We start from the raw sequence: 23,634 nt of genomic DNA on the forward strand, positions 1-23,634 counted from the left end.
CGTTGGAACGTCCCGGAGAACGATGTGGTCGGCGGAAGGCCGGAGAGGTCAGAGAACGTCTTGCTATTGGCTCCAAGACTCCGCCTTAAGACATGCATGTCTGTCGGTCATGATTGGACAGCGTCAGCTGCCAATGTACTGAAAGGTTCCGCGAGATGCGGTGGTACCAAGCGTGGTACGTGACAACATTAGTGATTGGGCACGGGTTCGGATCTGGATCAGTAATGATAACGTGCAGGAACGATGGCGCTAGCAGACTCAAAGTTTATCTGACGGCTTCGTGGCGACGCGGATAATTACCGTCTCTTCGTATGTTCATTTCAATGACATTGCCATGCGATACGAGAGAAGTACCTGTGACGAACAAGCAAACCTTCCCACCCAAAGCCATTAGCGAATGCGCAGCAGCAGGAAGAGAGGATGAGCGCACCAAAATATACACTACGCGGCACTACACCCTGGCCTCCAATTGCGTTTGTGCCGCTCAACTCTGGTCCATCACATCATTCTTCGCCGAGATGTAGGACTCCCCCTCCTCGTACACCACCCCTTGCTGCTCTTTCAGCCACTGGACGCTGCGCTTCTCGTCTATGAAGTATGAATACGCCCGCTGCACATCGTTGATGTCGACCACTTCCGCCTTGCGCTTGCGAGCGAGTGTGTCGGCACACGAGATCAGGTTCAGCACATACCGCAGCGTGGTCTCCTTCGACATCAGGGCGAGCACATCGATTGCTTTTTGGCTAAGCGTGACGTCTTCCTCCGCGCATCTGCGACATTGTGCCATAATAGACTCAGAGACCACGGGAACGGGGCAAGAGCGGGATAGACGCACCGTATTTGCATGATCTGCCTCACCTCATGGTCGGAATATGGGTGCGTAGTGACAATAAGCACCCGGTCGAGCAGGTCGGCGGGCAGCCCATGCGGACTCTTGAAAGTTGTGCCGCGGATGCGCGCCATGCCGCGGTTGGACGCCATAATTACAAGCGGGGCAAACTCATTCTCAAGTGCCCGATTCAAGAAAGAGAAGCATTCGATGTCAAGCATGTGAACTTCGTCAATGAAAAGGACCTACGTGCGCAAAATCAATGCGAGGATTGGAGGCCAAATTATATGTGTGCTCACACCGGGGATAATTTCCGCTTTTCCCTCTTCTCGCCATTCCGAAACCTTGGTGTTAATTTGATCGCGCAGCTCCGGCTTGATTTCGCCCGTGTCGCCTGCGAATAAGGCGAGGAAACCCTGCGTCCTACTGTTGATGACGTCGATTTCATGAAGGGAAACAGTGTGCACGACCTCCTTTCGCTTCTGTACTTCTCCTTCTGGACATTGCAGGAACCTGGTCTGGAAATCCACAGCAGATGTCAGTGAGCATTTTTTGTACGAGTGCATTCTCAAGCCATACGTCTGCGCCCATCGCATCGTAATCTCTGGAGCGTGCAAACGACCGTCCGAGTTTGGACACCTTTCCAGACGTCTTGTCAATTGCGATAATGTCTCCTGCTGTGACTTTCTCTTTTGACAATGCGTCAATCATTTTGGTACCGAGATCGTAGACGGTCTCCATATCCACAGTTTTGATGGTTAGCTTCCCTGTTTTTGTTGCCTGGGATTACAACAGGTCAGAGCACCGTTCGCAAGATATTTGCATGGGCACTCACGCCGGTCAGGCTCCGGTCTATCTGAATCTCGACAACTTCGCCCTCAATAATTTCCGTCTCCTCCTTAATGCGCACTCCAATGCTCCGTCTGAACGCTTGTGTGAGCGCCTCAGTCTTGGACATCGACAGCGAGAAAACCTCGCTCGCGGCGATCATCGTGAACGGGACATCTGGACCCAGCGTTTGCGCCATACCTGAATGCAGTCATATCAGCACGGCTTACAGTACAATTCAGGTTTGCAAAGTAGATACCCAACGCGATTGCAGTCTTCCCTGTCGAGGGTGGACCCGCGAAGAGCATGGCGCGTCCCGCTATGCGCCCCTCCTGTACCATCTTGAGGATCATGCCCGCCGCCTTGCGCGCCTTTGCCTGCCCGACCATACCCTCGGAGTTTTCGCGAGGTTCTAACCGGTCATCGAGGCCTAGTCCACGGATGTGCGAGTGTGCACCTGTAGTACGCCATAGAGTGAGCGCGGACCGGAGTTAGAGAAAATTGTGGCGCACCTATCCGCTCCATTTTTGTGATGTCCCGGAGCTCTGAGGCTCCCGTAGCAATTTGTGCGGCCTATAAAAGCACATATCGAATGTTTTCAGTGAGTAAGAACAGAAAGAGTCGGGAAGGGGATGGGGGCGCGGACATACCATGATCGCGACTGGAGAAACGCGTCGTCCAAATAAGCGCTCGCGACCTCATCGACTTGAGCGGCGACGAGCGTCGACGGTGGCATGTTTTCTGCACGATGCGGGGCTAGCTTGCTTCGCTCTTACTTCTCCTCTCTCGTTTCTCCATCCTCGTCCTCCAGCTCGCGCATTCTCTCACAGACAAATTCCTGGTCGCGCAAATATGCTACCGAGGTCGCGACACAGCAGCTGAAGCCCAGCGAGATCAACGCAGCCTTGACACGGACCTCTGTCCTTTTCAAAACATATAAGCCCGTTTCACCTGGTATCCGCCACCTCAAGCGTCCGCTGAACCCCCATATCTACAAAGGCCGCCCCCTCCGAGAGCTCACCGTCGCCCTCCGCAAAAAAGGCGGCCGCAACAAGCACGGGCACATCACCGTGCGCTCCCGCGGCGGCGGGCATAGGCGGCGGATCCGTCTGGTCGACTTCATGCGCACCGAGCCAGGTCCGCACGATGTCGTGCGCATCGAGTACGACCCGGGACGCTCGGCACACATCGCGCTCATCAAGAACCGCGACGCGAGCGTGGACGGCAGAAAGGCATGGAGCTACATCCTCGCCTGCGATGGCCTGCGCGCGGGGCATGTCGTGCAGAGCTTCCGCCAGGGCATCCCGGATGGCTTGGTCCCCGGCTACGTCGACTCAAGGAACCTGCGCGGCAAGGCGCTCGAGGTCCCGGAGGAGGCCTTGCAGGCCTCGCAGTCCTCCTCGACGTCCTCGCTTGCGCTAGGTATGCTGCGTGCGTTGACCATCAAGCCCGGAAACGTTCTCCCGCTCCGCCTTATCCCTACCGGCACGATCGTCCATAACATAGCGCTGGACCCCGAGGGTCGCGCCATTCTTGTGCGCTCAGCGGGGGCATTCGGGCAGATAATTGCCCACGAGGATTCCGGGAGGTATACGCAGCTGCGCCTGCAGAGTGGTGAGGTGCGGAAGGTGCTGCAGGATTGTGTCGCGACCATTGGAAAGGTCAGCAACCCGCTGTGGAAGAACCGGAATTTAGGCAAGGCGGGTCGGAGTCGCTGGCTTGGACGCCGACCGCACGTCAGAGGTATGGCAATGAACAGGTGCGTTAATCTGTTACACTGTAGTCCTAAAAATTATCTGATGCTTGGAGTAGATGTGACCATCCTCATGGAGGTGGACGTGGAAAGTCAAAAGGAAACAAGCAGCCGCGCTCGATCTGGGGCTGGTTGACGAAGGGCAAGCGGACGCGTAAACCTGGTCCCAAGGGGCCGAAGAATAGTAATAAAATGGTGGTGCGCGAGAGGCCTCGGGGCAAGGAGAAACGCAGTAACTAGACTTATATTCCTGTTGTCTCGACGTACACCGGGCTCTCTGCAATTGTGCTAGTCTGTCGTACGGCTTTCAAGTTATTCCTCCACACACGGGTCTCTGACTGAACATAAGACGCCATATAGAATTCAGTTGGCTGGATTCTTCGACAGTCACATATGCATGTCTTCATTGCTCATGGAGGTTGGTCATGACCCACCCGCCAGGCTTACTTCGGCCATATATTGGTCGATCGCGTTATGCTCCACGAAATCGCGTTGATCGCCAATTGACGGCGCCTCTGAACAATAATGTCAATCTGGGCGGAAGGAATAAGGTAGTACTGACACGAACCGATACTGGGCATGATGCCGCAAGTAGCACAATGCGATATTACTGTCCACCTCACTCCTCTGGTTCCTCTTCCTCTTCCTCTTCGTCGTCTTCTTCAATCTTCGCGGGTAACTTCTTCTCTTTCTCCTGCTCACGAGTTCCCACAGCATCCCTCCATGCTGTAAGCTCGTCCCCAAGAGTACTCTTAGCATCGGCTACTGCCCGCCTGAGTGCTTCGTAATACTCCTTTCCCGACTGCACACCGTCAGCAACCGGGAACTGGTGGGTCTTCGTGCTTAACAGTCCCGTTGTAAGTGTGTCTGGAGGAGGATGCAATTCGTAGGTGACGGTTATCGCAGCTGACATAGTGAAACTGTGAATCTTCGCCAGGACGAATGCTGTCTCGATCTCGTAGGACGAGTTTACGGTTGTTGTCCAAGAGCCTCTACGTACCGGAGATAGCCGCATGAGATAAGATTAAAAACTTCTTTCCAACGTTGTCATTTTCTGGCGGCGCGCGGTGCGCCTGCGCCTCTTGTCTCTTTACTCTCATCACCATGCCTGTCCTCATGGAGGATGAATGACGGCCAAGGGTCAGGCCTCTACGCATACCCTTGGCTGTCTCACCGTCCTCTTGCTCTGCCCAGCATCAAAAACTAGAAAATACCCTTTAGACGCACCGAGCCTGCTGCTCAAATTCCCGGCCAGCACCTATATCCATAGACGATCCAGGCAATTCGTACGCATATACTCCAAGTTATAGAAGATAGAAAAGAGCATATTAACGATGGGACACTATTTTGTCTCTCCGATCCCGACCCCGACCTCGCCCACATCCAGCCTGCCCCCGCTCGCCCGCCTCGAGCATTGTTCGCCCGAGCAGGTCACCCAAGCGCTTCAGAACCTCCGCTCGATCTACTTGGAACGACCCCCAATTATTGAGTCCGCTGCACTCCCAGAAAAGCATCTTCCGAAGCACGTTATACACGACACTTCCGTGCCCGACTCCGGATACGCTTCTGCCGAAGAAGACGAGGACGAACTGGTGGAGGATGAATGCGAGGGACACGCAGACGAGTTCGATGTCGATGTTCTCCGGTCGGATTCCTTTGAGCGCGATTTTGTGATTCGCTGGCTCACAGGATTCGCCGCGCGCTCCGACGTCTGGGTCGCGTCCGGTGCCGACTCCGCTGACTCAGACGCGCGCATGGAACTCGTAGACGCAGCTGCGTCTCTCCTGGCGTTCTTCACTGGTAAGGACGACGAAGAAGAAGAGCCGATTACGCGTATCTTCGCGTTTCCCGGCGCGCACCCGGTTGAGGTGGAACTGAACGACGCGCCGCTGCTGAGCACAGACCACACCTCTGTGGGGTTGCAGAGCTGGGCTAGCGCCATCGTCCTTTCCGAGCGCATCTGCGCGGACCCAAAAGCATTCTCTCTGTCCTGCTCTGCCGCCAATCCTTTGCGCGTCCTCGAACTCGGCGCAGGCACGGGTTTGCTGAGTATCGTTGCCGCAAAGGTCTTCCAGCAGCAGCAGCAGCAGCACCCTCACGTACACCCAGCGACGGTGCTCGCGACGGACTTCCACCAGTCAGTCCTAGCGAATCTGCAAACGAACATCGACGCCAACTTCCCCTGCCCTCCGTCCTCCTCGCTGCTGTCCCCACCGTGTATCTCCCTACAGGCACTGGACTGGCAGTTCCCCGTATACGAGGACGCGCTCGCGTCCCCATTTGACGTCATCCTCGCAGCGGACGTCGTGTACCACCCGCACCACCCGCAGTGGATCCGCGCGTGCGTACAGCGTCTCCTTGCACCCAAGGGCGTATTTTGGCTCATTATCGCACTCCGCCCAACGGGTCGGCACGAAGGCATGAGCGACACCGTTACGGAGGTGTTCCCGCTTGCAAGTACCGGTTCTTTTAAGCATGAGGGCGGTGGGGGTAATTTGAAGTTGGCTATTTTACAGATGGAGAGGTTGGGCCGGCATGAGTCGATGGGGAGGGCGGACGAGAGTGGATATATATTATACAAGGTCGGATGGGTGTCGTGCTAATTTTTTGGTTGCAGATGCTCACGCTTACTGGCTCTCATGTCGTTTGGGTGATCTGCATTCATGTCTGCATCCTACGATACTAATCATTGTTGAGGTTCTGCCCTCAGAAGCGGTTGTGAATCTTGCTCATGAGGATTCTTGGTGTCAGCATGACCCCTAGAGGACTTCTGGACGATGGTCTGTGCACGGCTTTCTATCCTTTCGGACACAGCTAGGTTTCGAAAGGCTTTACAATTGAGGATAAAGTCAAGGAGCGGTACATCGGTAAAGTATAGTGTGTATACAGCTATCGACAAGAAACGTCATACTTTAGTGGTTCGTAAATCCGGCCATCGTCTGCCTGCGCAGACGCGAGCCGATGCTTAAGGTTGATCATAGTGCGCATATGCCTATGCATAATCGTGCACATACTACTGACCCGCTCCCTCAACTCCTTCCCAGCCCGCACAGTGCCAACGCAGCGTTCATCACGTCCTCATCGCGCAGCTCAGGCGCCTCCCGCCCCGACTTTCTTCGAATTTTCACGGGGACGTACACAGCAAATGTCGCCGTTACTCTGATGTTCTCCTTGTTCGGCTTCTCGCTCTCGACGCCATTGTGCAGCCTGCACGACACGGTAGTCTTCGGGGCCACTGCCTCGTGCACGTCCTCCTCGCCGAGGTCCAGCACCATGTCGTCCTCGGACGGTTCGCGCTCTGCCGACTCCTGCTCCTGCACGGGCTCCTTTTCCACACGGCCCTCCACACGAGCCGCGGCGCATGCCCACTCGAGCGTGCGCATGCCGTGGAGACGGCGGCGGCCAAAGTCGACGAGGGTGCGCTCCGCCTTGGGGTCCAACGCAGAAGGGGACACCATAGGCGACGACGGCAGCATCTCCCAGAGCGAGGCAGAGCGTTTTGGGGGAGTCGTGGGGACAGTGGGTGCTGGGGAGAAGGTGCTGAGCGGAGAAGGCGTGCGGGAGGGGTACGGTGCTGACGGACGCTCGGAGCGCGCGGCGACGCGGTCGAGGGAGAGGTGGCCGGCGAGAAGGGGACGCTGTGTGTGGGTGTGCTTGTCGGTCGAGGCGCGTCGGGCTGGACGTGGGTGCTTGGTGGAGTCTGAGGGGGTGGAGTAGAGAGCGGACTGTGGGGCACCAGTTGTCGCATTGTGGAGCGCGACGCGACGTTCGGTTTGACGTTTGTTCTGGAACCAGACCGTGACGGAGCGCGTTTCCCTGGAAGGCGTCGTTAGTTTGCTCGTTGTGTGACAAGGGGAACAATAGAGCAAGGAAAAACAATAGCGAAGAGAGACCCGTCATGATACATCCAGAGGAGCACCTCACAGTTCTGCTGATCTTGCCAAACCTTCGCGCTGTTCTCTCGTCGGGTGGGAGGTCTCGTGGTAGAGATGCTCGAGCATCATGAGCTGGACGTTCGTGAACCTCTTTCGTGTACGACGAATGACGTCGGCATTGTTCTGGGAGGAGACACTGGTGTCGACGGTATCGCAGCTTTGGGTCGTATCATCAGATGCGATGCTGGACGCAGAAGAGCTGCGACAGAGAGGTTGGGCGCGGGAGGACATGTCGGTGTCGACGGGAGGTCTCGACAGAAGGTGGGGAGGATGAAGAGCGGAAGACGGAGAAGACAGAAGCGCGTGTTGATTTATGAAGGACGAACCTGCGCGTACGTACAAGGAAATGCGTGTTCTACAACAAACGCGTCGCGTCGGTCACGCCAGTGCGGCGCGTCGCGTCGCGTCCTCACGTGGCCCCGCTAAACTTTCCCACGTGATCGTCGTGTTTCCCTAAACGCCCATAGACGCCCACTGGCGTAAACAATACTGGTTGAAGCTTACTAGTGCCCACCCATTCGTCCAAGCTACATTCTCAGAACTCTGTTGTGAAATGCTGTAACTGTGCGGTAGTTGGAAGTGAGCAGAGCCAGCGTAAGCGGTTGATAGAGGTAGGTTGTGCTTCCCGTCATTTACGTTTCGAATTTCGTTGCAGGACTGAAACCATCATCAGGTGTAAACCTCGCCGCGGGTAACTACACTGGTTGGGCTATAGCAATGCATTTACAAAACTTGCCTTGTAGCTACTTTGGCAGTATTTTGGTCGTACTGCTGATTGAAGAAGCTGCACCTGGCAAATCGGCGAGTCCTGACGTGGTCGAAGCATTATTGGTCAAAACCGAACTCATCAACTTTGTCACATACAGTCCACTAAGTGAAGCCACGTACAGGATTAGATGCCTCTGATCAATATCCACCGTCATTTCAGCCGCGTCGTGCTTCAAGAGACATTTCCATCGACAGAACAAGCCCTCAAAGGCTGAAGGTACTGTCGCTATGCTATCTCTCGCTACCAGTAACTGACTGATTTCGGGATGATCACAGACGGGAGAGTAAAACTTAAGACCCTGTCGGATGTACATATCTCCTCACTACGCTCGCAATTTCCTGCTACTTCGTTCAAGATCGCTGTGCCTATCCCATTTGGATTGTGTCTTTTTCTTCTAGCGAGGAAGGGCATAAGATCATCAGTCGCCAGGATTGAATGCAACTAAAAATTTTCCCTCAAGTCCATCGGAAGGAAAAACTGCCCTTAAGGCACTGGTGCGATGTGATATGTTTGCGCGTCAAGAAATCATTCCTTGGTCACACTCAGCATTGCATTTAGGTGTGCTTCTAAAAGTCTTGTATACTATGCGGTGTTGGTGATTGTCATTTGACTTCAGATCGATACAGACGCCTGAAGGGAAAATTTTGCGATCATGGCCCAGTCATATTGTACTTTCTTCAGTTGTCCCTCCGAATTGCCGGGCTGAAAATTTCGGACCGCGTACAAGATCATCTTCTATCCTGAGCTTGAGAGATCGGTGGTATCCGGTAAGTTCCTTTTGTCTTCCCTTCAATTTTGCAAATCTTCACGAGAGATTGAGCGTACTAGCATTACAGTGCTAGCACTAGATTTTCTTCCGACCACATACATGGCTCGATCCCACTAGGCTACAACTGTATCTTTGAGCGTTCTCTGTGGAAGGAGCGAAGAGTGGAGAAAGTTCTCGTGCGGTATGTTCGCTTTCGTTCGATTGGGTCTCGGCAAGGATATTTAAATGCTTTCCGGGGCAGTTCGGGATCGTAAATACCATCTGCGTTGCAACGCGTTCGCTCGCAATGTTGTCAAGTCAGCGATAGAATGGTCGTGACCTATGCGCTCGTTGTGACGCATCATACAGCCATGAAAGCCCACTCCAATCCCTCTTCAGCAAGAAACCAGTCTGTCTGATTCCAATCCCATACTATTTCTCTCGAAGTTGCCTAAATCCCCTTGGCAGGAATTGTTTTTTTCCGTCACCATACGTGATCGTCTCGGCGCTGGAAAACGCGTCCATCGGTCCCACGAGCTGCGGACCATCAAGCTTTGCAAATTCATGTATCCAAGTGCGTGCTGGAAAATGAAAACCGCAAAGTTGCAGATCTAGCAATTGATCTGGCTTAGCGGCCTAGCCAAATTAGGCCTCTATGTCGATCCTTCGTCCGCAGAACCTCGATCCTTACCAGATCTCTGTTGTCGTCTGTTGACTGCGGCCTGTGTCAGCGAGAGTGCTGCTGCTCCTCGGCCGAGAGTCAAGTCAAGTCGCCCGACTAATTGTATGACCAGACTAGCGCGACAAGGGTGAACCCAGTGCGAATTTCACCCTTATACTCTGGCCTTACTGAGCAACGTTCTGTCTAGAATGAATTCGTCCGCACAATGCCCGCCACTGGTGACCGCGCTTCCTACCCTCCTGATCATTCTGGCCTAGTCGCCAGCACTATATTACCTATAGGTTTCCCACCACCGTCGCATTCGCCAAGTATTTCACAGCGAATATTCCAGACTTGAAAGGTGGAAGGCGGTCGGGAAGTCTGCGCTCCAAGCACTACGCGTTCCACCAAGCGTTTCCCGGACGCCGGGTGTTTTTGCCTCGCTGTCACTGGTGCTTCTTATCGACGCCAGCCACGGCACAATAAAGGGCCCCCGAATTCTTGGTCACGAACCAGCTCTCAATCGGCGCCATGATTGCCACCGCCTCCGTATCCCAGGCTTTCACCTTGCCCCACGAGGGCGGTGTGGAGCGATCGCTGTGGGGCTCCAAGGCGCGCGCGCCAGCTGCCAGTCGTGTGGTAAATCGTTCTTCATGCAGGGCGCGCCCTCGGGACCGACCCACGAAACGCCCGTCGACCCGTCATCGCCATCTTTCGTCATATCATCCAGGTGCGATGTGCGCGATTTCACCTTGCCGTAAACGCAGCTTATCTAGCAGCTGCGCGCCACCTCTGGAACTGTAGATGTGGCCCCGGGTGTGTTCCCTGCCCTGCCCGAGCCGATTTCCAAATTGACGCACGCCTCCGCGCCTCTCGATTGTGGTAGACTTCGCGGATGTGGAATGTCATTGTGGATGTGGACGCACTGCACAGTCACGGTCGGCCGCAGCCCCACCTGTGCGGTACCCGCCGAGTCGTCTACAACTGGAGTTCAAAGCCAGTCGGTGAGGACCGCCTCTTGCGGCCAATCCGAGTCTTCATCGATCAAATGCAAAGCTTGTCCGAAGAACGCAACGCAACGCAGAGATAAGCACGTAGCAGCAGCAACCGCGCCGCGTGACCCCCCGTCTATCCCACCAACTCTACGCTTACCATCGTTCTCAAATCGCCTAAACGGCGCGCGTTCCCACTGTGTGCGCGCACGCACCGTCAGTTGACCGTCTCCGCCTTCGCGAAGCCCCGTCCCGCGGCGGACTTGGTACGCTTGGGTAGCAGCTGTACTACATATGTATGTCCCGGGCCCATGACGAGCGTATGATGCACACACGAGTGATCATCTTCGGCCTGTGCCTCCATTCGAGGTCTGACAGATATCGATGGAGCGTATATGATCGCGTGCCCTCGCGTGCGAGAGTCGGAGAACGTGAAGGATACCAGCGCAGACGTAAGACGTAAGACGATTGCGCAGTCGGCGACGGCCCACGGCGAGCCGCACAGAAGAGGAGGAGGACCTTGGGTGGCCTCCGCGCTAAAACGAGAAGCGAGTTCGTTCGAAGCCAGAGAGAGAGAGGCTATTCGCATTCCATTCGCGCCACCTTCCGTTCGCACCCATGGAAGGCGAACTCGAAGATGGCAACTCACAAGTCTGAATCACGCGTAGTAACTTAGGCAGACAGATAGATAGATAGGTGGTATGCCCCCGCCCGCCATGGGGCGGGTACAAATAAATACGTGTTACGTGCCGTGCATGCGTACGAAGCCAGAGAGAGGCTGTTCGCATTCCATTCGCGCCACCTTCCGTTCGCACCCATGGAAGTCGAACTGCAAGATGCAACCACTCATGGCAAGTCCGAATCACGCGTAGTAACTCAGACAGACAGACAGACAGGTTGGATGTGCCCCCGCCCACCGTGGGGCGGGTTACGAATAAATACGTGTTTTACGTGCCGCGCATGTGTACGTCGTGTATAATACACCCGTGTGTAGGTAAAAGCTGCAAGCAAGAAACGCAGAGATATCGATAAAAAGAGCAGATGTACTATGTATATCGTGTATAGACGCGAGACGGAGCGGCGATACGTCTTCTGTGGGTGGGCGCGCAGGTAGAACTGTCCGTCCCGTGTGTGTTGAACCGCATAGGCGGGTAGTAGTAAGTAGTAGTACACAAAAAAGAGCAACGGCACCAAATTGCAGAAACGATAAACGGGAGACGGGAGACGGGAAACGGAAATGGAGTGCACACGAGTCGGTAAATGGTGTAAGATGGGGGACGGGTAGATATCGAATCGATAGAGGGCGGTGCTTGCGTAGTAGTACATATGACAAGACGAGACGACGCACAGAGAAGAAAAAAAAAGAAGCGACGAGCACAAAACACATTATCGTACACCAGCTGCGGGCACAGACCACAGCGGCGGAGGCGAGAGAGATGACATGTGACGGGACGGCGAGACGATGAGATGTAAGAAGACATCGCCCCAGCAACGGGGCGACGGATAGAGAGATATACGGACGAGCGAGACAGTATTGTAACCGAGCCGGGCGCACGCACACGTCGAGCCGTCAAGCCCACGAGCATACACGCACACGAAGTCGAACGAGTGAGAGAGGAGCGGGGGGTGGACGGGAGCATCTACGTTTTGTGGACCGCGGGTCCTTTTCTGCGGAGGCGTCATCCTCCGCGCGACGAGGGGGAGGAGTAGAAGGAAGAAGAGGGAGACGGGTAAGAAAGACAACCAATTCGCGTATCCAAGCAAAGTGTGGTGGTGGGTCAAACGCGCGCGACAAGCGGTGGGAGAGACGTCCTACGGGCATCACAGACAGATATGAGCATCACGGCCAGCAGGCGCACGGCGATAAACGACGGTACGTACATCGCTAAAACGCAGCCCACGCCCGCCATCCGCAGGCCCAAAAGCGGCACCACAGCGCAAGCGCTCCGTGTCGCCCTCGGACGGATCTCGCACACCGGGGACCGGGGGGGTGGGTCACGCGCGTCGGGAGGGCGCGCAGAAAAGGAAGGAGGTCGAGCAAAGACAGGACGCGCGGCCGCTTCTGCGTTCACAGCAAACAGCAAGCGGCGGCAGCACCGGAAACAAGCATTCATATAGTATAACACAACATCGAGACGGGCGTATATCCTTCGTGAACTTCATCGCTTTTCGTGATCGTGGACTCGACTACGTGCACCCGCGCCGGCGCTCGCGCTCGGAGGGGGGGGGGGGCGTTCACCGCATGTGCGCTGCAAAACAAGCAAGCGGAGATCAGCACACTGCGCACACGGCCCCCACCCCGGGGGCCCGGCTCACTCCTCCAACACGGAGGACGGGGGAGGGGAGGAGCACTCACCGCCAACCATGCCCGCGTCCGGGGCCGCCGGGAAGCCAAACCCCACCGAGGAGGGGTACCCAAAGGCGCGCGCGCCGTACAGCACGCCGTTGCCGTTCGGCGGGGGCGTCGCCGCGGCCGGGGACGGCGCGGGCGAGAGCGACGCGCCGCCGAAGCACCACTGCCGGATGAGCGCGGCGTAAGACGAGTCGGACTGGAAGGGCGAGGGGGGCGCGGGGGCGGCCGTTGCGCGGGCGTAGTCGCGGTCGGCGTCCGGTATGTGCTCCTCTTCTTCGTGCTCTTCGTGCTCGTGCTCGCCAAAGTCATCGTCCAGGTGCCTGCCATCGCGCGCCTCGTGCTCGTGCTCGCGGTCACGCTCTTCCGCATCCTCATGTTCGTAGCGTCCACCCTCGTGCTCCGCTCCACGCACGCCCACAACACCGTCGACCTCTCCAAATATCTCTTCGTGCCCACGCTCCCCCTGCTCCTGCTCGTGCTCTTCGATCTGCAGCCCCAGGCCGCGCACAGGCGAGCTCGGCGGGCTCAGCATCCCCATCTCCATCCCCGGCTTCTCATTCTCACTCGCAGTCTTCTTCGCACTCGCACCCTCCCCCGCCGCCTTGTCCTCCTCCGAACCCGAGCCCTCGGGCGACACAGTCAAAGCCGCAGCCGGCAACTCCAGCGGCGAAAGCTCGCGCGGAGGCGACGCCGCCTTCTTCGGCTCCTGCTGCGGCTCCCGCTGCACCTCACTCGCAGGCGGGACGAGCGCCTTGCGCCGCACCCGCACGCTCCCAGGCGGCGTCAACGGCGGCGTGACCATCTCCCCGTCCACACCCGCAAACGCGATCTTCGCCCCCTGCTCCCTCTCCTTCCCCCGCTCCTGCTCCTGCGGCTCCGCGTCGTGAATGACAGTCACAGGCGCCGGCGCAGCATAATTCGACAAGCTCAGCCGCTTCGCGACGAACCGCAGCACAGGCGAGGACGGGTGCGACGCCTCGGGCTGCACGACGCGCGGCGGGGGCGGCGGCGAGGTCGCCACGGGGAACGGCGACGAGTGCGAGCGCGCGAGCGCGGGCGGCGCCGCGGGGCGCGTGAGGGTGAGCCCCGACGGGCCCGGGTCGCCGGTGGGGGGCGTCGCGCGGAGCGTGCTGGGCGGGCTGAACGTGCGCTGCTGCGCGTGGGTGGGCGACGCGTGCGCTTGGCTGGAAGAGGCGTGCGCGTGGGCGGACGGCGCGTGGGGTGGCGGGGGCGACATGGCGAGCCCCATGCCGAGGCCCATGCCCGCGAGCCCGAGGGATCCCTCGAACGTGCGCGCGGACGAGGACGGCGCGGGGGCGCGGCGGAAGGCGACGCGGAAGTTCGCGCCGGCGTTGTTGTCCCACCACTCGCCGCCGGAGCCGGGGTTGTAGCGCGCGGCGAGGAAGAGGGTGCGCTCGCCGAGCTTGTAGGCGTAGTCCTCGAGGCGGATGACGAAGCTGCAGCGAGGGGGGACTCGTCAGGAAACAACTATTAGCAGGGAACCGCGCGGCACGCACCTGAATCTGTCCCATGTCGGGACGAGCTGCTCCTCCTTCTCTGGGCTGCTGCCGGAGGCGATGCTGCCCGCGACGTCGCCGAGGGTCCTCGGGTGGGGGAAGGGCGGGGGGAGGCTGGGGAGGGAGACGACGTGCCTGCAGAGGACCTCGCTGGTCGTCTGCCAGTCGTCGAGGGTGAAGCGGACGGCGACGGCCTTCTGAAAGGCGATGTTGCGGACGAGGACGGTGCCGCGGAGGGCCGGTGGGTGGGTGCGGGGGAGGGCGAGGGTCTCGAGGTGCACGTTCGCGTAGGGGGACGGGCTGGGGGCGGGCACGGGGGACGTGCGCTGCACGGCGGAGTCGATCTCGTAGATGACGGGCTCGGAGGAGGAGAGGGAGGGGAAGGGGAAGGAGGAGGGGGGCTGGGCGGAAGACTCGGCCTCTGTCTCGGTCTCTGTTTCCTCGCCTGGGGGAACGGAGAGACTGGCGGGCTTGCCGGAGCGGGAGAAGACGCGGACGGTCGCGAGGCCCTCGTCGTTTTCAGCGAAGTGGACGTTCTTGGGGCCGACGGGGGTGCTCGGGGCAGACTGGGCGCGGAAGTGGGCGCGATGGGGGGCGAGGCCCTGGATGTTGGGGGAGGAGGAGGACGACTTGAGAGAGGGCTTGAGAGGCTTGCCGTTGGAGAGGATGACGGGAGTGGAAGGGGTGCGGGGAAGAGAGGTGCGGGAAGTAGAGGAGGAGGGGATGAATGGGGAATTGCGGTCAGTAGGGGAGAGCGGAGAGGACGTGGGAAAAGGGACAGAGGTAGGTGCGGGCGGGGGGATATCGATGCGGGGCGGTGGTTCGATGGAGGGGGAGAACGTGCCCGCGTTCATGGAGAGACGGAGAGAGCTGCGCGGGGAGAGGGCAGAACGAGGTCTGTCGTCTAGGTCGTCGTCGGGGACGTTGATGTGGAAGACGGCGCGTTTGTGCGAGCGCGGGAGAGAGCCCAGCGAGACGAATGCGCCAGGACCTCGCTCGTCGGAGAATGCGCCGCTGGAGCGAGTCCGCCTGTGCTGGAAGAGATGGCGCGGGGGCGAGGAGGACGGACTGTGGTCGTGGGGCGTGGAGTAGGGCATCGCAGAAGACGTTGGGTGAGCAAGCTCAGGTCTGCGGACGGAGGAGGAGGAGAGATGGGGATCGAGCAGAGGGCGGTGCGCCTCCTTTTGTTGGATCGCGCCCAGCCTCTCGTATCTCTCTCTCCTGACATCACTTATCCAAGCCACGTGCTCCCGCCTTATCCTTTCCTTTTCAGGCAATCCTCCGCTCCACACCTCCCTCTTCGCCTCCTCCCAGTCCCCTCCATCTCGAGCGAGTACTGCTCCTCCCCGTTCTGCAGTCCCCAGTTTCTGCCCCGCTGCGCTGCCCGCCAAACTCGCCGGCGGGTGTATTTCCTCTCGATCCTCCCACTCCAATCCCCAGACCAATCCCAGCCGCCCAGCCACGTTCTCGACCGCGTCGCTTCAATTCCTATCGCCCCAATCGTCGTTCCCCTCCTCCGCCCTCCTCCTCCCCTATCGGGCTCTTTTCTCTACCACCTCCCATCCCCCGCACTCGTCTTCGCCCTAGCCCATCGCAATCCCATCCACGTCCCCTCCACCGTACGCCTACCCTGGTCCCCTTCGCCTCGCCTCGCATCGCGTGCACTCCCCTGTCCTCGCCCTCCTCCCGGCGACACACGTTCACGTCCACCACCATCCAGCCATCGCTGCCCAGGCACTCGCATTTCCAATCTCGCGCACAAATCACTCCACCGCACCCGGTCCACCACGGATGCAACAGTCAGACAACATAACTCCCGCGGAGCCCCACCCCCGTCTTCTCGATCCCATCCGCCTCTCACACCAGCTCAGAACACAGAAAAGAACAGAACAGAACACAGCGCGCATCGCTCGAATTCGCCATCCCAAAACAAGCACACAGACTCCGGCGCCTATCGCCAGATCGCTTCGCGCAGATTGACTGAATGCTGATTCGGAGTTGCTTCGACGCAGAACGCGCCCGTTGCCTCCCGCTAACCAGATCCAGGAACAGATCGCCTATCCGCTTCGGTGCATCTGAAACCCGCACGACGGGTCCCCCTTGCCGTCGTATCCGGCTCTGCGTTGGGTGGCCGCCGGCTGCGCCCCGCCCTCCGATCGCGCGCCTCCCGCCCCCCCGGCGAGTGCAGCGCTTACCCACACGCGCCTCCCCGTTCATACCGGGGCTCTCGCCGCACGCCCTCTCCAGCACCGAGCCTCCTCTAATGCTCCTCGCGTCAGCACGATTGCCTGATTCGATAATCGAGTCTGACTGGAATACGAAATTGTCCGACTGACGCCTTATCGCGCACCTTCCATATTCCGCCCCAGCGTCATTGGCGTGCGCCTTGCTCCGGCTGTTCCGCGCATGGATCCCCAAATATTAACTCAATCCTCAATTCTCATTTCCAAATTCGGCGGCGGGTCCGAACTCTCCAAGCCCTCCGTTCCGTCTGCGTCGTATCCTCGACTGCTACGCTGTTATCGGTCGTACGGGTTCGTATCCTCTCTCTCTAAACCGCTCTTACCACCCGGGCCTGGACTTTGGATTTTAATTTAAGCGTCATTCGAGAGCGAGATTCGCGCGCTGAACGTTGAACGCTGAACGCTGGGATACACCTGCAGCCGATTGCCGCCTCCCCGATTCCTGGCGCGCCGAGTTCTCCCTCCGGTCATCCGAATCCGTGCCCCTGGCGGCATTGTATACTATCCCTCCCTACTCAAGTACTCACTCTCTACAACCCCGGCCGGCGCCAAAGCAAAGTCAATCGCTGCGACGCCGGTCGTGCATCCAGCACACCACACCACCCAGCTAGGGCGCACAAACTGAACTTGAAGGACAGATGGGCCGAAATCGTTGCGCGGCGACGAGTGTCTCGCGTCTCGTGTGCTGTCTCGTCGACCGCCCCTCGCTCACAGGTATATTTCCGACCCGCCGAAAACCGAAGCATAAGAGCGTCTCCGCCGCTGACTGATCTGCCGCTGGAGGTCTTCCCCTTCGGACTCCCCGATCTGACAAGAATGAAGAGGGAGAGATCTCGCAAGTGGCGTAGCGCGCGCGCCTCTCATCCTAATGCCGAGCGTGGCGCCTCCCGCGGCTTGCTGGCCTGGCGAGACAGCGAGCCCCTTGAATACCTCTCCAAGTTCCACGAGGAGGAGAAGGGTCCAGAGAGAGATCTGGTGCCGTAGCCTACCCATCCCCCCCCCTTCGCGATGGACTCTGATCGGCACGAAGGGCGCACAAGTGGACGTGATTGATCGACTCCCTCCGAACTCCTCTGAACAAGAAGCGAGCTCGCTCGCACCTCCGGCCGTGCGTGTGCTTACTGGCCTGGCCACTCCCACAGGGCCACTTCGGATTCTCTCCCAGATTTGACAGGAGGAACGAGCGGCTGAGACGAAGAACAGAAGGTGTTCCACGCCGGTGTCTGCATCAGCAAAAACGGGACCCCTCGCGAGAAACGTCCTCTGCTGCGCAGCGCCCTCTCCAGAGGTAATTGTGTTCGCGCTTTCCAGGAGAAAAAGTCGGAGAGCCGATTGCCGCCTCCCCGATTCCTGGCGCGCCGACTGCTTCGACCTGAGTCTCCGGTCATCCCAGTCCGCACCCCTGGCGGCATTTTTCATTATCGCTGCTCACACTCTTTGGAACCTGACATGCCAAAGCAATCTTCGCTCCGGCGCTGGTCGTGCTTACAGTGCAGCAGCAGACCACGAAGGGCGCACAAACGAAGGACAGCACGCGCCTTCGGATTCTCGCCCAGATTCGTCAGGAGGAACGGGCGGCACAAACGACGAAGAACAGAAGAAGGGGTTGCACGCCGGTGTCCCATCGGCAAAACGGACATCTGGCTGGCACACGTCGGGTTCTCGCCCGCAAGCGCACGGCCGCACGACTTTCGCGCAGAGCGCACGACCACGATTATGTACCTGCGAAGGACGGAGGCGCGCCGCAGCACAGAATTTTTCTCTCGGGGGTCGGTGAGAGGCATTTTCTTTTTTTTTGCGTGCTGTACGTGCAACAAGATTTACGCGAGCCAGAACTCGCCCTCGCACACTCCGCACTTCAGCGCCGCGGACAAGGGTACGTACTGCGTCCCGCTGCTTGACAGGCGGCCCTCCGACCGCTGGCGCGCCCCGTCTCGCGGCGGGTGCGCTCGCACGCGGGCCCGCAAGCTCAGGCGCTCCCTGGTGCGAGGCCGGGGTCGAATCGTCGAGGCGATGCTGCACGCGTCCTGTCCATCTACCGCCATCAGGAGCGGAGGGCCTCTGTCGCAGCGTGGGACTCCCCGTCCGTCCTGGTTCGTGATTCGCGATTGTGCTCTTACTACCTACCGCGCGGACTGCACGCTCGCTCGTACCGTCGTCGACGGAGGCCGTTGCTATAAGCGTGTCTATATCCGGTTTGAATGGATTGATCGTATCGTGGTTCAGCCAGTGCGTACGGTTCCCCCCACTCAGCACCTAAGGATTACGCACGCGTACGTACAAACAGATGCGCCATCACGAAGAGTGGAAGCCGAAGCGCACGCAGTCATGCATGTGCATAATCGAGCGCGAAGCCGAAGCGCAGGAGCGTGAACGAGCAACAGCCCCACTGTCGACAAGTATCTGGCTGCCGAGTGCGCCTATCGCGCACATAGATATCGGATGGATTTGGGAAGCAGTCGGACGCCACGCCAGAGTGATTACTGATAGTACGAGAAGCGCAAGCATCGGGGGAGGGTAGGAGAAGGTAGGAGACCACCCTGGGACCACCGGGGCATTATTGCACTCACGCTTCATGATCATCGACACGCCGATTCCTTGATCGTAAAGAAGCCTGCCTGCTTCCCTACCCTATCCGGCGTCCTATGTCCTGTGTCTGCCATACTGAACAAGCACTCGCTGCTGCGGCTTCTGGCAGCGAAGCACCGCCGGCATTCAATAAAGCCAACGCCAGAAAAAGAACAAGATGAAGAATGCGAATGAGGAAGCCGGCATTGGTCATTGCTGATGCTGTACCCACTGGGAAGCACCACAATAGTAAGAGCAATAGCAATAGTGACAGCAGGGAGCCACCCGTCATCGAGCTCCTCAACCACGCCTGCCTCGTTATCGATAGACCCGCGTCACCGCGTAGCACATAGCACAGGTAGCGCCCCGCTCGACGCAGAAGCCCGCTCGAGTAGAGCCTAGTCATGGCGGGGTGACATACAACAGCTCCAGCTCCACGACAACGACACGTCCCAGAATCTCCCAGCTAGATCCAGAGATCGAACAGACATAGCAAATTTGCAACCGCGTCCGTTGGGACTCCACCCTCCGGCGCCGGCTTCGCACCAGGCAAGACCTGTCACTCTGTCGCTGTCAGCACGCACGACCCTCCTCCGGCTGGTGGGAAGCCGAGAAGGCACATTAATATTGCAGACGGTCACACAGGCGTGGCGCCTGCCAAATTCGATATTGACCTCCTCGAGCACGGGCGCTCGATGGCCGATGATATCGTTAGCCGCGCGCCGCGGTGGCGCAGGATGCGTGGTATTCCATCGTGACACAGAAGAAAGCCAAACTCGCGCCACGAGTAGGTATGACGGAGGGAGTCGAGGCGCGGAGATGACAGAGAGAAGCCGGAGACCGTCTGCACGGGCGTATTCGGGACTGCGCTATCGACATGGTCGCTTAGTAACGTCGAGAGTTGATCGTGGTGGGCACCGAGAACTCCAACGAAGTCCAGGCCAGACGCGCACGATAGTGAAGAGCTGTCAGATCGGCGAGGGCGCGTCCATTGTGTTGATCTGGGCTCCAGGAGGTACACAACGACACGCACAGGGCCGCTCTGAAATGTGTTTCGTTGGTAGTCTAGTACACTTGGGACGGAGCACGTTCACAACCGAGTCTCGATTCCTAGGATGGCCGCGTGAAGAGCCTGTCCTTTGCCCTCTCTGACATCAGTATACAGCCAATCGACTGTGGGTGCCTTGAAGCTTTATATCATACGGGAGAACTCTCACCTCCACCTCACTGCATGGCGATTATCCGTAGAAGTAGATATCCTGATGCAAGGACGTTAGATAACAAAAGAAGTGGTGGCAACGTTGTTCACCACGTCTCCCCGAACGCCACCAATGTGAGATCTCAATCGGGTAACTCGTGCGCGACCAACTTGAAATGTATTCGTCGCTAGCACTGGAACAGCTTGATGTCGCAACACGAGCGCACCTGACTAGCTCACGGCACGAGCATGTCCCATAATGCCTGCAGATTACGATCGAGTTGAATGCGATATGAGGCGCAGAACATGAGAACTTACAACAGGACGCTATGCACTCAGTAAATCCCAAGAATGAGTATCAAGCAGATACGCAAGTTCACCAAGAAACCAAAGCGTTTCGACGCCCGCCTTCTGTGCGAATATCCTAATGCGTACCACATAGCGAGCAGCCAACACGTGGGGCTGCAACGTGCGCCGGAAGGGAGGGCAACATGTGCTATCTGGATCAGTCTTAGACTATCAACAACAGCGCGTCGGGAGATGCCCGTAAGTTGGCGCGAGCCTATGTGAGTTTCCGGACTTCGTTGTGTTGGAACGACAAGACACACCTTCCGGCCCGGGGAGCAGATCCGCCGCATCTGCCACTGTATCTCACCGACCGACCCTGAGCAGCATTAACAGCAAAAAGGAAGGAGAGCGCGAAGACTCACAAACTAAGGGCATATCGGTCCGCACGAGATATATCAGCCATACGGTGCATCATTCCATTAAGGAACAAGGTTAGACAAAATGGACGAGATAAAGAGTCTCCTTGCTGTGCGTACCAGACTGGAGAGATCATCGGTGCGGCGACGACCGCGAGGTGCCCCACGGGTCGCAGGGACGCACAATCTAACTGCTCTCATCAATCATGCCCGCCTTCTAGTGCGCCCTTATTTGCAAGTGAGATCCAGCGTGCGGAAGCAGGCCTACAACATCAATACGAGTGGGCACACACAACATGCGCCGCTGGACATTTATCGCCTTAGGTAGAAGCCTAGATATGACATGGCAGTCGTCGAATCTTCATGGGCTCGTCCGTGCGTTACGTCGCCGCGATCTTCGATGTCGAAGATGATGGCGGCGCCGGGACACGGATAACACCTGCAGCACGCATGATGCCACCATCAGCACGCCAGTGACTGGGAAGCTTTTACAGACGCAGCATCACCGCGAAGCGAATCCTGTGCCAAGATAACGGAGACCACTCTACGCACCTTGGAAGTACACATACTGCGTCGGACCGTGGACAGCGCGCTCTAGATTTTGATCAACTCTCTTCTTTGTTCTCTATTCTCTGAATGCGAGGGAATAGATAAGTATAGCACCGCGTTTGGGAGATCGACGATGGGAATAGGCGAAGACAGAGCAGACATTTATGGGCGATCTGCCGTGCGTCTCTTCATATGCATGAGATCGCAGCCAGGGAGTTACGTCCTGACGAGACAGAGTTGATCTCTACGGTGTCGCACGTCCGAAAGACCATTAACCAATCTTGAGGGCCCTCGTACCGTATTGCCGATTCGCGTACACCGTACCGTAGACCACCAACTCTAATAGTGCGCCGCAGATCCATCCACGGCAATTTCCCGCCAAGAGTGTCGGAAAAGGGACCGTCACCGCCACCGAGGATTCCACCAATCTCGCAGGATCTTCGCAGACTCCTGAAGCGTCACACTGGGAAAACTGACTCTGGACAAGCTGCGGGCAGCTAAATTCAAAACCATAGACGCCTGAAATCTTGGTAGACACACAGAGCGAAAAACACAGTTTGTGGAGCGGAGTAAACCGGTGCGCGACGAACACAGGTACTCGGGGCGTCACCGGCGCACAAGATGCGAAACTAAAGTCTTGGGCAAAATCGTCTCGATACATAGCAGATCGACATGACAGACGAGTCTCGGGGCACGCTCCCATGTTTAGTGGGAGAGGCGGGCACAATCTGGATGATCAACGGTAAAAACGGGAGGATCAGGGCTGCAGATCGACGCGTCGCAGACGGTCCGACATGAACTCCATGGCAATCGACACAGAACGAAGCCAGAAAATATGGAACGACGCCACCGGGTATGACGCGGAAACATGAATAGTGAAGATGAGATGCATCTCGTCCTGCGTGCGTCTTCAGAAACCGCCGGGAACGAGCCAATAAAAGAAGGACCCCAAATGCACCTTACGTCGCTGTGAGCATTGGGGTTCGAAGCGGTCTATCGTTGTCGACTCATCGCACAGAGGTGGGGCACTGGCAGAAGAAGAGAGAAGCACGAGGATGTTACTTACGTCTGGCACTGCATCAACTGAGCGGGGTGGGCTTGCAAAGGTGTTATGGGCGAGATGGACACAACAACAAGTGCAGCTGGGATGGCATAAACACGTAAAGTCAACTGCTGTTCAAAGGGGTTCTAACCTGAAACTGAACGAACCATGTGTATGTCCGGGCTCGCTGACACTGGCCGGGGATGAGTTGTGTTGTTGGAATGTTGGTCCCGGTGTTATGTTGTAGCTGGAAGCCCTGGCCAAGAAGTTTCCAGAAAAGATAGGTAGTATCCTGTGTTATTGAAGCACTGTGGTGAATGAAACCGCGGACTAGTCCATATGTTGCTGTCAGGTCAGAACGGCCTCTCTCGTCCGACACGGATATCCTGAGGCACGAAGGTTGAAGCAGAGTGTACGGGAGACTACCTCTCTCCGAATTAGGCGCCCATTCTGGATAAAACCCAGAAAAGCGCCCGTTGAGCCTTTTTCAACGCACCTCTAGTCAAATTGCAGACCTTGCCTCTCTTATGTTCAAACGGCTGGTCTGTGCCAAAACAGGGCGGATATCAACCGGATATCTTAGTGCTCGACATTTGTCGCGCTTTTCTTACCTTTTTTCGCGTAGGAAGAGCAGAGCCGGTGGTCCGTACAATCGTGTTTTTTTTTTCGTTGGCGAGTCGTCAGCCACATGACAGCGTCGTGTTTGTCGTTTACTGCTGCAATAGACAGTGTCGATCATGTCGGATGATACTCCTTTATGTAAAACTTTGGGTCCCGAGGCTCGCAATGTCTTTTCTGCGGTGAAACTACTCATGAAGACACTTCTTGGAAGAAGATACGCTAGTATCTGCCCTCCCACTAGGCTATTCTACCCAGAATACCCCTGTGATGTGGCCAGAAAAGAAACTGCCTTGTTCTGCAAAATTGTGACAGTCCATTGAGGAA

General features: G+C 57.6%; 10 protein-coding genes across 10 annotated transcripts; 5 read left to right on the top strand and 5 right to left on the bottom strand.

Annotated features, from left to right (window-relative positions):
* Positions 1–484: 484 nt before the first annotated feature.
* Positions 485–2,310, bottom strand: SCP_0102330 (RuvB-like helicase 2; the record flags this gene model as incomplete). The annotated part of the gene is made up of 8 exons (XM_027752472.1): positions 485–770; positions 836–1,074; positions 1,129–1,347; positions 1,409–1,609; positions 1,665–1,858; positions 1,917–2,114; positions 2,170–2,230; positions 2,308–2,310. 8 exons carry the CDS (start codon positions 2,308–2,310, stop codon positions 485–487), a joined length of 1,401 nt encoding a protein of 466 aa, XP_027608273.1.
* Positions 2,311–2,778: 468 nt separating this feature from the next.
* Positions 2,779–3,650, top strand: SCP_0102340 (54S ribosomal protein rml2, mitochondrial; the record flags this gene model as incomplete). The annotated part of the gene is made up of 2 exons (XM_027752473.1): positions 2,779–3,416; positions 3,470–3,650. 2 exons carry the CDS (start codon positions 2,779–2,781, stop codon positions 3,648–3,650), a joined length of 819 nt encoding a protein of 272 aa, XP_027608274.1.
* Positions 3,651–3,833: 183 nt separating this feature from the next.
* Positions 3,834–4,323, bottom strand: SCP_0102350 (hypothetical protein; the record flags this gene model as incomplete). Its single annotated transcript, XM_027752474.1, has 3 exons — positions 3,834–3,925; positions 3,979–3,983; positions 4,034–4,323. The coding sequence occupies 3 exons, from the start codon at positions 4,321–4,323 to the stop codon at positions 3,834–3,836; spliced, it is 387 nt and encodes a 128-aa protein (XP_027608275.1).
* Positions 4,324–4,744: 421 nt separating this feature from the next.
* Positions 4,745–6,013, top strand: SCP_0102360 (hypothetical protein; the record flags this gene model as incomplete). Its single annotated transcript, XM_027752475.1, has 1 exon — positions 4,745–6,013. One exon carries the CDS (start codon positions 4,745–4,747, stop codon positions 6,011–6,013), a length of 1,269 nt encoding a protein of 422 aa, XP_027608276.1.
* A 426-nt stretch (positions 6,014–6,439) lies between these two features.
* On the bottom strand, positions 6,440–7,576 carry SCP_0102370 (homeobox-domain-containing protein; the record flags this gene model as incomplete). The annotated part of the gene is made up of 2 exons (XM_027752476.1): positions 6,440–7,226; positions 7,335–7,576. The coding sequence occupies 2 exons, from the start codon at positions 7,574–7,576 to the stop codon at positions 6,440–6,442; spliced, it is 1,029 nt and encodes a 342-aa protein (XP_027608277.1).
* Positions 7,577–12,750: 5,174 nt separating this feature from the next.
* Positions 12,751–15,482, bottom strand: SCP_0102380 (carbohydrate-binding module family 21 protein; the record flags this gene model as incomplete). Its single annotated transcript, XM_027752477.1, has 3 exons — positions 12,751–12,764; positions 12,872–14,325; positions 14,386–15,482. 3 exons carry the CDS (start codon positions 15,480–15,482, stop codon positions 12,751–12,753), a joined length of 2,565 nt encoding a protein of 854 aa, XP_027608278.1.
* Positions 15,483–15,536: 54 nt separating this feature from the next.
* Positions 15,537–16,198, top strand: SCP_0102390 (hypothetical protein; the record flags this gene model as incomplete). The annotated part of the gene is made up of 2 exons (XM_027752478.1): positions 15,537–15,557; positions 15,659–16,198. 2 exons carry the CDS (start codon positions 15,537–15,539, stop codon positions 16,196–16,198), a joined length of 561 nt encoding a protein of 186 aa, XP_027608279.1.
* Positions 16,199–17,444: 1,246 nt separating this feature from the next.
* On the top strand, positions 17,445–17,612 carry SCP_0102400 (hypothetical protein; the record flags this gene model as incomplete). The annotated part of the gene is made up of 1 exon (XM_027752479.1): positions 17,445–17,612. One exon carries the CDS (start codon positions 17,445–17,447, stop codon positions 17,610–17,612), a length of 168 nt encoding a protein of 55 aa, XP_027608280.1.
* Positions 17,613–18,641: 1,029 nt separating this feature from the next.
* On the top strand, positions 18,642–19,149 carry SCP_0102410 (hypothetical protein; the record flags this gene model as incomplete). The annotated part of the gene is made up of 2 exons (XM_027752480.1): positions 18,642–18,857; positions 18,916–19,149. 2 exons carry the CDS (start codon positions 18,642–18,644, stop codon positions 19,147–19,149), a joined length of 450 nt encoding a protein of 149 aa, XP_027608281.1.
* Positions 19,150–20,721: 1,572 nt separating this feature from the next.
* On the bottom strand, positions 20,722–21,117 carry SCP_0102420 (hypothetical protein; the record flags this gene model as incomplete). Its single annotated transcript, XM_027752481.1, has 3 exons — positions 20,722–20,910; positions 21,003–21,058; positions 21,105–21,117. The coding sequence occupies 3 exons, from the start codon at positions 21,115–21,117 to the stop codon at positions 20,722–20,724; spliced, it is 258 nt and encodes an 85-aa protein (XP_027608282.1).
* Between the last annotated feature and the right edge of the window lie 2,517 nt (positions 21,118–23,634).

Source organism: Sparassis crispa (assembly GCF_003851025.1).
Source record: "Sparassis crispa DNA, contig_000000F, whole genome shotgun sequence".
NCBI lineage: Eukaryota > Fungi > Basidiomycota > Agaricomycetes > Polyporales > Sparassidaceae > Sparassis > Sparassis crispa.